This window comes from Abramis brama, assembly GCF_963993115.1.
Source record: "Abramis brama genome assembly, chromosome: 3".
NCBI classification, from domain to species: domain Eukaryota; kingdom Metazoa; phylum Chordata; class Actinopteri; order Cypriniformes; family Leuciscidae; genus Abramis; species Abramis brama.
This window is the reverse complement of record NC_139965.1, coordinates 30,231,289-30,244,570: the sequence shown is the minus strand read 5'-3', so window position 1 is coordinate 30,244,570 and position 13,282 is coordinate 30,231,289. Positions and strand designations below refer to the sequence as shown.

At 37.6% G+C, this 13,282-nt stretch overlaps 1 protein-coding gene across 4 annotated transcripts in view; it reads left to right on the top strand.

Moving 5' to 3' along the window:
- adcy7 (adenylate cyclase 7) overlaps window positions 1–13,282 on the top strand; it is a 56,255-nt gene that overhangs the window by 41,504 nt on the left and 1,469 nt on the right. For 2 of the 4 annotated variants that reach the window (XM_084108075.1, XM_084108076.1), the window contains exons 12-25: window positions 797–837; window positions 1,989–2,069; window positions 2,189–2,258; window positions 2,859–2,956; window positions 3,096–3,186; window positions 3,559–3,696; window positions 3,919–3,999; window positions 4,298–4,464; window positions 4,796–4,895; window positions 4,997–5,155; window positions 6,620–6,766; window positions 7,252–7,356; window positions 11,832–11,946; window positions 13,106–13,230. In XM_084108075.1, coding sequence (XP_083964201.1) covers window positions 797–837; window positions 1,989–2,069; window positions 2,189–2,258; window positions 2,859–2,956; window positions 3,096–3,186; window positions 3,559–3,696; window positions 3,919–3,999; window positions 4,298–4,464; window positions 4,796–4,895; window positions 4,997–5,155; window positions 6,620–6,766; window positions 7,252–7,356; window positions 11,832–11,946; window positions 13,106–13,230 — 1,518 coding nt within the window. The remainder of the gene's footprint in view (window positions 1–796; window positions 838–1,988; window positions 2,070–2,188; window positions 2,259–2,858; window positions 2,957–3,095; window positions 3,187–3,558; window positions 3,697–3,918; window positions 4,000–4,297; window positions 4,465–4,795; window positions 4,896–4,996; window positions 5,156–6,619; window positions 6,767–7,251; window positions 7,357–11,831; window positions 11,947–13,105; window positions 13,231–13,282) is intronic. The other 2 variants (XM_084108077.1, XM_084108078.1) reach the window with 2 other exon arrangements.

The window sequence follows — 13,282 nt, the reverse complement described above, 5'->3', positions numbered from 1 at the left end:
ACATAATTAACATAATTGCAACTTTATTTTGTTTAACAGACAGAGAAAGTGTCCTTTTTTGTGGTGCAACAGATCACAAAACTCACAGTTCGGATCATATTATGGTTTTTGATTCACGGATCGGATAATTTTTTGGATCAATAAAAAGTTAGTTATCAGTTTAAAAAAACAAGAACAAATACACTAATTACAAGCATAGATTAATACAATATAACAAAGTTACAAATAAAGTAAGGACACTGCATAGTGTTCACTAATTTAATCTATTAAATATAGATTCATCTTTGTTTAAGGCCTTTATTATTGTTTAAAGCCAAGGCATTTATAGCCTAACCGAATGCACGGATCTAATATAATGATACACTGTGCCGAATGTGTTTAACTGACTTTGTTTACGTGAATACTAGCAAAGACGGGCATTTTGACATAATTTTGTGTGTATGCATCCGTTCAAGTGCAAGGAGAGGCAAAATAGGAATCAATTTGTTGTTCGGAAGCTATCCGAAACGCACCTCTCTGTGTGTGTGCTGCTCTCTTTTGTCTCTTTTTGTGCTGGAATGGTTTAAAATCGCTTGAATGTTTAAATTGGTAAGACAAAAAACGTGCAAATGATAACAATTTCACTCTATGATGGTCAAACTTTGCAATTAATCCTTGAATCAAGTGCTTCAAAACATGCTTTAATCCTTCAAAAGCAGTGGCCATGGTTAAGTAATCGGTGTCGTGAGGTCAATTCCTACATTATTTACACACAGAGAGGTGCAAAGCAGATGTTCACATTTGTCTCTCTCTTTAGGACATCCCTCTTAGATCAGTAACGACCAAACTTACAGAGAGGTGAGTGTTGTTTGTGTCATATATTGGTCTGTCTTGTGTGTATCTCAGTTGGAAAAAACAAGGTCTATGACCTAAGGGCCATTCAAAAGCTTTTTATAAATGTCCACTTTAGTATGTCTTGAGTCTGGTTTTGTCTTGCTGACTGAAGCAGCGATGTTGAAGTTGTCTTTCTCACTGTTGCTCTCTGACAGCTTTGATGAGTCTCTTGAGGAGCCCTTCTCTTTACCTGCCCCTCCCTTGTGCACATATAAGTGAGTGGAGCCATACTGGCTCAGCCAGCTCTATGGGGCCCGTAGTTTTAACACTAACAATGCAAATGCTCAGTGAGCCGCTGTTAACTGGTCATATGGTTAGCATGACCATAGCTGCACTCCCTCAGTGGTGTGTTTCCAGCCTACAGTGCACTTTTGGTTTAGACAAGCGTGCGTTTCTGCTTGCAAAGAGCGAGAAAGGAAACAGCATTTTCCTTTCTGAGCCGTGCTGAGGCACATTGCAAGGGGGCTCTCTGTCAGGGTTTAAACTAACACAAGGCATTCTGTCTGCCACGACCCTCACACATAAACACACACTCACACACACTGGTTTCCATGTTTTATTGGGACTTCCCATAGATGTTATGATTTTTATACTGTATAAACTGTATATTTTATCCACCTAAACCTAAACCTATCCCTAAACATACCCATCACAGAAAACTCTCTGCAATATTACATTTTCATAACACTTCATTTAGTATGATTTATAAGCTCTTTTCCTCACGGGGACAAAAAAAGTCCCCATACTGTCAAAATTTACTGGTATTAATATCCTTGTGGGGGCATTTGGTCCCCATATTGTAGGGAATACCAGGTACACACACACACTCAGTTCTACATTACAACTCTCTCTTGTTATCTATTTAGATCCCTGAACTAAACAAAGTATTAACTACAAAACAAGTCAAGTCATTTAGAACTATGAACTTCACACATATTCACCCAAGCTTCCCTTGTCCTGGCTGCAGTCAAATATAACTCAATAACAGCATGACAACAGCTATAAACATCTTTTCTATCCCACAGTGCCCATGCACATTTAGACATTGTGTGTATGTTACTTCATGGGTCAAAGTGAGTTTTTGTCTCTGTGATCTGTGTCTACTGTCCTTATAGGAATAAATCACAGAAGACTAAGTTTGATGAAGAGCTTCACGACAAGATGACCACCACCATCAATGATCTGAGCTCCAGCAAGTTAGTCTTACATAAACAAGCACATTAAATAATTTTGAATGGAATTAAGTCCAGTTTGGTTAAAGTTGCACATTTAGTGCGTATGAAAACGAGTGAAGAAATATTTTGTGTGTGTGCAGGCAGTGGGTGAAGTCTGAAGAGATCTCTGGCCTAACGCTAAGATTTACTAAACGAGACCTTGAAAAGCAGGTTAGTATTTTCCTGTGGGCTGTAACTTCTGGGATGTACTGTATGTGTTAGACAGACAAACAATTATTTATTTATTTATTTAGACTGTGGGATTTTTCTTGTTTCATACACCATGTGTTGTCCAGTGGCGTAGCGGATGGGCACGCAGGGCACGTTTTGCGTGGGGGGCCCCGCGAAAACCCCCGTGCTAGGTTGTGCCGATAGACGATGATCAGCTGATAGACGCGATGCGCTGATGCACCGAAAGAGGATGATCAGTAGATGATCAGCATCAGCTATCGGCCTTATCAAGTGGATTTGACATTTCCAATTAATGTAGGCCTAATAAATTATTATTATTATTACTTTAAATTAATAGGCTATTAGCGACAATTCAATTTCCCTGCAATGGTTTTATGGCGCATCTCCCCATACCGATGAGCGAGGAAAATAAAAGATTAGTTCGATTAGCTTACTCCTCATTTCAAAAACAACTTGTTTAAAACGAAATACTTCTTTTCTAATTTTTGCGCTACGCCACTGTTGTCTACATGTAAAAAAATCAATAAAAAAAATCAATAAATAAACTAATATTAAATTACGTGTATGTGGTTCTCTCAGTACAGGACTATAGAGATGCCAAGCTTTAAATATTACATTGGTTGTGCCACCTTCATCTTTATCTGCATCTTCATCATCCAGATGTTTGTTACCAAAGAGTAAGTGGCATGAACACAAGCGAACCCCATATGCAGACTCAATTTAACACTTTGGTGCTGAACGTGTGTCTTCATGTGCTACAATCATTTGCCCTGAGAGCAGATATAACTATCTTTCTTTGTCTCTCTCTCTCTCTAGAGTTAGGCGTAAAAAGCTGGGGCTGATGTTTGCGGTATTGGGGTGTTTTCTGCTTTTGATTCTGTGCATCTGTTTTGCGGGTCATATACAGGTTAGACCACCAATGCCTTCTTTTGCCTCAGCACACACATTCAGTTGGTCTGATGGTTTCTGGGGTATTTTTATGGTTTTGTAGATGCTGGAGCATGCAGTGCCTCCCTTGCTGTGTACAATGCTGTAATGTGGAGAATGTCATATGCTGTGTCCATTGTTGGCACTGACTTATATTTGAAATGTAAAATAACTAAAACAGTTGCTACAATGTTGCAAACTGAAATACTCGCAGTGTCCTCTCTGCCCCATTCAAATACACTGTTGCTTTTTCCAACACACTCTGGCTTCAGTAACCTTGAGCTTTTGCTCAGGTCAAATCCAGCTTTCTTTCTCTTTGAACAGCTGTTTTTCCCTTCTTTTTCTTGCTCAGAGGACATTTCCAGAGAAGTTGAAGTCATGCACGTGGCTCTCGGCTCTTTCAGAAGCAGTGGTTAAGAGACCATTTCTGCGCCTCCCATTGGCAACTGTGGCCACCGCAGTCATAGTCATAATCGCCATTTTCAGATTGGTAATGCTCAGCCTTTCTGTCACTGCAATAAAGGTCACACACACATTATTTAGTTAAGTGTCTCATGCTGTGTAACACACTAAAAAACACACAACAGAAATTATTCTTTTTTTATGCTCAGGTCCTCAGACAATATTGTTGATATGTGTGTTCACTGAAGCATTACAAAAAGAGTTCCATCTGTTAACATTTTACTCTATCAAAATGTCTTTCACTCCACAGTATTTTGAAAAACCGCAGAATCTGCAACAAAATAACAGCAACAGTACTGATTCTGACAAAGAGGACCTTTCGTATTTGCCTGTGAGTATCGAGCACGTTTATTTAAATATCTAAATGGAGACATGGCCTAAACTTCTGTTATTTTTGTATACAGCTAATTATAAATACAACAAACTAACCCAAACCCACATCATAACCCAAAAAAATTATTTACATTATTATTTATTACATGATATAATTTACTCATTTATCATCTTTATAAATGAGTACGTGTCATAGCCCTGATGTTAGATTATGAGAGTATTATAACTGCTGTCTTGTTGCCAAAGAAACAATAGAAAAATGATTTATTGAGTTTCTGTATGGTTTGTCTTTCCAGTACTCAGTATATAATTGTATATTGGCGTTGATCGCCTGTGGCGTGTTTTTGAGGGTGAGTATGGAGCTGAAGGTGGCCTTCCTCTTCATCGTCTCAACTATTTCCTACATCATCATCTTCTACTCCCAGGAGAATCTCTTCAGCAGGTACAGCTTCGTGCTCTACAGGTACACTCTCACAAATACGTCTTATATTTGTACTCAGTTGATTTTCATATCATTTTCATAAATTTATATTAATTGTATATGCTTATATTTCCCCTGTTTGTTATCATTAGCAAATCTCAAAATAAATATCCACTTGTTTCATACTGGACATTTAAAACAATAGATTCAACAATTCAGTGTTTTAATTTGCATTTGTTTGGACAAAATAGTATATATAATTTTAATATTGGCCTATTATCGGCCATAACATGAAAATAATCATCTGTATTGGCAAGGATTTTAATATTTGTGCATCTCTGTTAAAATCATGTCCATTGTTTGTCTGTTGTAGTACTCTAGAGTACAAAGCAGGACTTATGAAGGACCCAAAAATCATGAGCTGCATCTACATCACACTCTTCCTCTTTACCATGCTGCTCATATCCCGCCAGGTACACACACACACACACACACACACACAGACACACACACAGTAATACAGAGCAGAGAAAGTCACACCCACCCTTGCTCCCGTCCTCTCTCTTCCCTTCAGAATGAGTACTGTTGTCGTCAAGACTTCCTGTTGAAGAACAAGAACCTGGCCGATAAGGAAGAAGTCGAGCTGTGCGAAAACCTGAACCGTCTCCTTCTGGAAAATGTTCTCCCTGCGCACGTGGCTGCTCTCTTCGTGGGCGAGAACAAAAAGAATGAGGTGGGGCTGCTGTCCACTATCTCTTTACTAAACCGGAAATACAAGGTAGGAACCGGCTTCGAGTGAGTGGGGTGAACCTGTGTATCATCCGCTTCTGTCTCCCATACAAGACCAGACATATAACAGTGATTCCCAACCAGAGGTACCTGAGCCGGTTCCAGAGGGCACTTGGAAAGATTTCGATTTTGCATCGTTGAATATTTAAATACAAAAAACAAAAAATGGATGTCGATACATTAAAATAACTATTTATGAATAATGTTATGGTTTTGCAGATCTTTTTAAGGAAAGAAAACAAAATAATGTGTGTAAAATTAATATTTGTAAGAGCCATTTGTACAGATTGGACTGTGGCAGTGCATAAGATTAAAAAGGTTGGGAAACACTGCCATTTACCACACAAGATCATATCATAAAATACCCCACCATACCGTTCCAATATCATTACTGTATGATTACAATGTAGACTATACAAAGAATACTAGGTCACCCTACACTGTATTTTATGGTAACCTCTCTACCATTTTCTACCACAGTCCATAATTTACCTTTTCATATTTAAGAAAGATTCAAAACTTTAGGTTGGAAAAAATGCCTGAAATATTTACAGATATTTATATATTTGTATTTCTCCCTGATCTGCATTCTTTCAAGAAATGTTAGTATAATTTTACAATTATCTAGTACTGCAATGATTGGATCATTTTTCGTATTCTCACTGTCCAGAAATGATTTTAATTTGTCCCTGCTTGTCCAAGTTGCAGGTCAGTAAGATTTTGTAATGTTTTTAAAAAAAAAAGTCTCTACTGCTCACCAAGGATGAATTTATTTGAAATATGGTAAAACAGTTATATTGTGAAATATTATTGCAAATTAAAATAACTGTTTTCTATTTTAATATATTTTGAAAAAGTAATTTATTCATGTGATGGCAAAGCTGAATTTTCAGCATCATTACTTCAGTCTCCAGTGTCACATGATCCTTCAGAAATCATTCTAATATGACGATTTGCTGCTCAAGAAACATTTCTTGTCACTATCAATGTTGAAAAAAGTTGTGATACAAAACCATCATACAATTCTAAAAGAACAGGATTTATTTGAAATAGAATTTTTTTTTGTAACAGTGAAAAGTCTTTACTGTCACCTTTGACCATGTGTCCGTGCTAAATAAACATATTAATTTAAAAGTATATATATATATTCATCAATTGTCTCAATACATTTAGTCTTGTTCCTCCCTTGATTTTATTTATCCCCTGAGTTTATTTGGTGGACATTTTCTTCATGTTACTCAAAACGCTCACGTCATGTGTTGTACCAGTCGTACCTCATGCCCTCTGTGAGTCTGTGAATATCCTTTCATAAAACATGTTGTTGTTGTTTCTGTTGTGCCATGTGAATAATAATTACACTGAATCATTGAACTCTTGCTGCATGTGTCTTTCCGATCCTCTCCTTCAGGACCTGTACTATAAGTCATATGACTGCGTATGTGTGATGTTTGCCTCGGTGCCGGACTTCAAAGAGTTCTACACTGAGTGTGACATCAATAAAGAAGGACTGGAGTGTTTGAGGCTCCTCAATGAGATCATCGCCGACTTTGATGAGGTCAGAGTGATGTCACGTCTCATGTCTCGCAGCATATGTGATGGTCCTGTTTTTCTTCTCTTATCATTCCCTGAATGGATACAATGAATCACTGTATATGAATAATGTTTCTCTGCCAACATCTGAAGAGCTTCTAAGGGCGTCACAAAAGCTATCATTTGAGTATAATTTGATGAAATGAGGCAGCCATTGTTGTACACTCATATCTGTTCAGCTGCTTATTTCTGTGAGCTGCAATCAAAGCCCTGGCTTGACTGACTTCATGTTTAGGATCTAAATACAGGTCCATGCTTGGCTTACTTCACTTATTACTAGTGTTTAGTTTCAGCGTGGTATGGCTCCTGTCCCGCTTATTTCAGTTCTTATTATCCTCCCTTTCTCTCTCTCTCTCTGCCATTTATCATAAGATAACATCTTGGCATGAATTTCTACTGCTCGGAAACATTGACATCCACTCTGCCCTTCCCTCTTCTCCTTACCTGCAGTTGCTGTCGAAGCCCAAGTTCAGTGGTGTGGAGAAGATTAAAACCATCGGCAGCACGTACATGGCTGCTGCAGGACTGAGTGGACCTCCAGAGCAGAGCAGCCAGGTACTTACTGCACGACGTTTAGTAATCTAGAAAAATGTAGTCAAGGCAAATTTAAACCACGACTCTCACAAATGCATTTATAAAATTAATAAATGTCAGTGTGTTAAATTCTCAACTGCCTTTACCTCTCATGTATCTTGTATTTTTAATTAATAAGAAAAGAGAGAGAGAGAGAGAGAGAGATGGATGCTTATACTAATTGTAGCCCACTGTTACCAAAACTAAACTTCGTTTGTTTTATGTTAATTTGTCAGCTTTTGCTGTCATACTTTTGATGTTTTAGTAGCTATTATCTCACATATTTGCCTCTAAATGGAATGCAGGCATTTTAAATGTGCTCAGCATATCCTGAGGCTTTGCTTTAGGATTACTAAAAAATAAATTTGATGAAAATGATTTGCAAACCATTGTGAATTCAATTTAGATAACTCTGATTAAGCCACACATTAAATGTAATTTGAAGTCTGTCCATAAAGGGGGCTCGATCCCGAAGCTTAGCTCAAGCTCCCAACCCTACATTTGGAACTTCATTTAGTCTGTACTCAACAACTAATGGATAGCAACAAGTCCCCGTCTTGCATTTTTTCTTTCCGGTAATCCGTTTCACCCAAATGTGAAATTTTAGTTGCAAGGGTAGTGTGTAGATCACAATATGGAATAAAAGATCTGTCTCTACTTTTGTGATATTGCGACTTGAAATTAGTGTTTTACACGCCTCTTGTTTGGAATGTAAACAGGGTGTTAAACTAATTTTTAAATTACAGTTAACTGGTGGATTATTATAGCCTAGAAATCTAGACGCACCCTAGCAGCAGCAAATGTAATTTGCAGCCAGTGTCGTCAAGCAACTCTCCGTTGACTTGCGAGCTGGAAAAAACAAACTCTAGTCAGGCCAATCACATCGTGTATAGAGTCGGTGGGCGGGCTTAACATAATGACGACAGAGTTGCGATGGTTCCGCTTGAATTCCCTGCTACTTGAAAACAAAGAAGATGGGTCTTTCGAATCGGCTTTGGCCGCGACTCTGGAAGACTTGGAGTTAAGCTTTTCTTTGAGAAAAGAACAAAGAACGGCACTGAAGTCATTCTTAAAAAAGGAAGATGTGTTCAAAGTTTTGCCGACCGGATATGGCAAAAGTTTAATCTTATCAACTAGCTCCGCTGGTGGGAAAACGCTCTGGTTGGTTATAGCGCTATCCTATTACGTGCAGAGGGAATTTGAAAGACAACCGTTTATTGAGCCCTGCCAATGCTGTGTTCCCAGACCCAACATCTTGATGTGATTCTGGCTTGTCAGGCTAGGATTATTACGGTTCATTATTAATAATTAAAGGTTCAATTAGTTGTATTTCTGTATTAATAAACATGCAACATCAGGGTTGCTGTTATGACTGGTTCATAGCAACAGGTCGTTTGCAGCATATTTAAATCTCAAACTTTCATTCAGGAGGAAAAATCTTTAATGACAGTGAATTTCAAAAGCTTGATAGAAACATCTACCACAATTTAACACAAAATGTATGGACGGTTTTGTTATGGCATCATAAGTCTACGCCGACTGCATTACTTAAGATAGAGGTTCTGAGGCCCCTAAGCCCCAACATTGCATTTTACCTGGAATTGCACAACATTAATATTGAAGGGAATTAAGTGAGATTTAAAAACTGGATTTATTTTTCTTTGCATAACAGCAGACAATTTTTTTTTTACAATTTGGCTCTTGCTCATTTCAGTTATAAGTAAACCTTCTTGAATTTATCTGAGGTCTTGATTTTGTCAAGTCAAGTCACCATTTATATAGTGCTTTTTACAATACAGATTGTTTCAAAGCAGCTTTACAGTGATAATAGGAAATTAATGCAATAAAGATTGTTTTGGGTTTACAGCAGCTCTAGAAGAAAATCAGTCCACTTTAAGTAAGTTTTTAATTGATTCATTTCCGTTGTAAAAATCATTAGTTATTAACTTAGGTGCCGCTTACAGAAAATTTTTAATGTGTTCTTCTAGCTGTTCATTTACATGACAACAGCGTTTTGGTGGCCTGAGAACGCAAACTTTGAAGTAGATTTCAAAGTGCACGTTTTTGAAAACGAGTTTTGAAAGTGATACCATTATTATCTCTGTGAAAACTTAAAAAAACGTGAATCTGTGAAAACTGACGGCATACACATGCGTACAGGCATACACAATTACTTGTCTGGCATGCATAATACATCGTTGAGTGAAATACCAATGAAAATATGCTTCCCCTTTCAAAGAGCTTACAAAAGAAGCAGACACGTTACACGTTGCATACACACCTTATAATCACCACTGCCGTTAGGGTTGGGTATTGTTTGAATTTGAGCAATTCCTTATATGGAGAATCCAATAAGGAAAGACAGATATATATACTTTTGCAAAACCTTTTGTTACAGCTGAATACCATGAACATAAATCAGCAGGCTAAAGAACACTTACATGAGGAACTTTTGCCCATTTGGTTTTAACAGAAATACTGCAGTAAAAACAACTAGAATTACTAATATATATTTTAAACATTATTAAGGACAAATTAAATGGTCAGTAATAAAATAAGAACAAATAAAAAAATTAGCAATAGCACCAAAATGAATACAACTGAACCAAGAAATCAAATATAATCAAATGTAAAATAACACAGCTCTTTTTATAACTAAAATAAAGATTATTAAAGTTATTTATTCAAGATCAGTGACTTTCCTAGGATAATTTGACATCATTGTGTGTGTATTTGTCCGTTCAAGAGCAAAAAGATGCGAAAGAGAACTCAATTGAATTCATAATTGCGCACTGTTGTCAAAATAATTCCAGTTCACTTGGCCACGGAAGCGATAAATAATTCTGTATTATACATTTTTAAGGCCAGACAAGTAATTTGTTAAGGTAAATTTGTTAAGAAAGACTACACGTCTGCGCACATATAGGTTCAAACACGCATACCTATAGACTAAACACGTGATGCGCATGTGCACGCCGTCGGCGTTTTCGCGGGTTTGCGTTTTTGAGGTTTGCGCCTTGGAATCTATTTCAGGGTTTGCGTTCTCGAGCCACCAGGCACTGTTTTGTGCGAATGAGCAGGCCGGAGCGCGTTGAGTGTTTTCTGTTAGAGCGGTGTCGTGTTAGCGGCCCATAAGTTAATAACTAATGATCTTAGCAACGGAAGTGAATCAATCAAAACTAACTTTAGCTGGACAATAACTTTATTCTAGAGCTGCTGTAAAGCCAAAACAATCTGTTACTTTAATTTCCTATTATCACTGTAAAGCTGCTTTGAAACAATCTATATTGTTTAAAGCACTATATAAATGAAGGTGACTTGACTTGACTATATGAGAGGCGAGTGCATCTTCTTGTGCTTAAATAATTTAAAATCACAATAAAATGTGCACACAGGAATTGATTAGTGGAATAGTAATTTACATTTTACAACAGGCATCCGATACCTGACCTTAAGTATCTGACTCCAGAATTGGAATTCGATTCCCAACCCTAGCTGATGGTGCGGGCTGGGTCTTCCACCTCATCTGATGTTTCATTTGGATTTTTCGGCGAATTTTTGGCAATCTTTCTGTATTGGATTTATTCTCTTTTAGTCCAGTCAAAATTTAAGCCAAAATGGGGGTCAACCTTGAACAAATTGCAACAGAAGCAAACTCAACTGATTTTGTATCCTCAATATGCTATAATGAGGATACAAAATCAGTTGAGTTTGCTTCTGTTGCAAATTTTCAACCTTTTTTCATAAAATGACTGGACTATTTTGTTTTCTTTCTTTTTTGAGTGCCACCTGGATGTGTGCTTCGTGGTTGCTTCTTTCTACTTATCTGGACCAGCTTCTTGCATCTTCTCGCTGGAACATGGCAGCGTAGTGGTGCGTTCACAATAGCAGTGATGCCGTCCACTAGCACAGCTTTTTTATGGCGAGGAACTTATATGTCGGGTTTGTTCAGACCGTGCGAAGTCAACGGTCTGGTTCTGAAGAAGAAAGATTCAGTGGAATTGGCGTTCAGTACCGCTTTATAAAGGCACTTTTCGTGCACTTGAACGCTGTTCAGCAGTTCTTCTTCTTCTGATCTCCCGCGCACCACACTTTGAGAACCACTGACTACATGAGATTTGCATGTGAAGTGAACATCATTGAAAAGTTAACATGCTGAAAGTATTTATGAATTTTAATAATACATATGTGCTTTAAGATTTCAATTCACCTTGACTATATTGTTATGGAAAATGAAAAGAGTCTTTTCAAGACTCTCCAACATTTGTGACTGAGGTGCACTTGATGAATAAGGTGATAAAAATTGGAGGCTGCACATTTTTAAACCAAATAAAAGAAGTTGCTTTTGGCTATGCAAATCATTTTATTCTCTGACCCCTGCTCACCCTGCATTTATAAAAGTGTCCTTCAAGCTACATCATTTATGTATCTCTGAGCTCTGTTGCGTGTGCTCTCAGGACCGTGAGAGGCAGAATGCACAGATAGGAAACATGGTGGAGTTCGCAATCGCTCTGATCGGCAAGCTGGACGGCATCAACAGACACTCCTTCAACACATTCAGGCTTCGCGTTGGTAAGTCTGGCTACAAAACCCTCAATTCTACATCACTGTTAATTACTCAGTTATTGCTTGGAGGACACTTTATCTCCAGGTATTTCAAGAGATATTTCATTTTAGCCTTTACAACTCTGACTTTTGAATTAAGGGTTAAAAATGAAACCAATATATACAGGATGTAGCTGAAAATCTCATTGAAAAACAAAGGCAGCTCATAAGAGAGAACTCAGGCATCTTCAGCAGCTCAGGGATAACAGATGCGCTCAGGGAACTGGCATGAAATGCTTCATAAACGCTCCATTTAAGAGTCTGAGAACATATCACCCATCTGTGGCTGAGGTTTGATCAAACTATAACAACAGACACAAATCCCTTCTAAAATACTTTATTATAAAAAGGAAAACAACATTCCAGCTGTCACTTTAGGATGAAACTCACTGTATCGCTGGATCTGTTTTTATGCAATCAAGTACTCTGTGAGTCAAATTATATTGAGCTTCAAACACAGTTTTGCTGTCACTAAGCAACAACAGTCCAGGGCTACACAAATGCTATGATTGAATTAAATATATAGATGCGCTGCATGTTTTAGAGTGAAGCGAGACCGTGTGTTCTTTTACACACAAGCAGCTCATTATCCAGCGTTTCCAGCATCTCAGAGTGGCTTGGATCACAGTAAATGCTGCTCCACACGAGCTCATTGCTGCGTGTTCATGTGTTTGGGTCACTTATAACAAGCAATTGTGAACGCAACGTGCTAACCATGTTCACATCTTTGAAATGAAGAAAGTAAGACATCTGTAAATATTATTGTAATTTAACAGTTGTACTATTATTATTGCACAGCTTATATCATATTTTTCTTAAACTATTTTATTTTACAGTGAAATGTTACAATAATACTGATATTTTTTAGTAATAATTGTGAATTATTATTATTTTATAATCATATTATTGTATACTCTCAAACTCTTGACACATTTTGTAACCAAGCACAGCAAACCTTTTTGTTTTTCTTTTTTTTAATCGCATTTTAAATCACATTTAGATTCCCCCCAAACCCCGAAATCATGCACCATTAGTACAGTGACAGTAAATGACTGCTGGTTTAGCATGAATTCAAATGTTTTCATTGATTTCTCATGTTTTCATTGATCTGCGTGTGTTTGTGCAGGTATAAACCACGGCCCAGTGATCGCTGGGGTGATTGGAGCCAGGAAACCACAGTATGATATCTGGGGAAACACTGTGAATGTGGCCAGTCGGATGGAAAGCACTGGAGAGCTGGGAAAAATACAGGTAGGAATTGAATTACTCTTACAGTACTTCACGTCTCTAGATCCGCTATGAT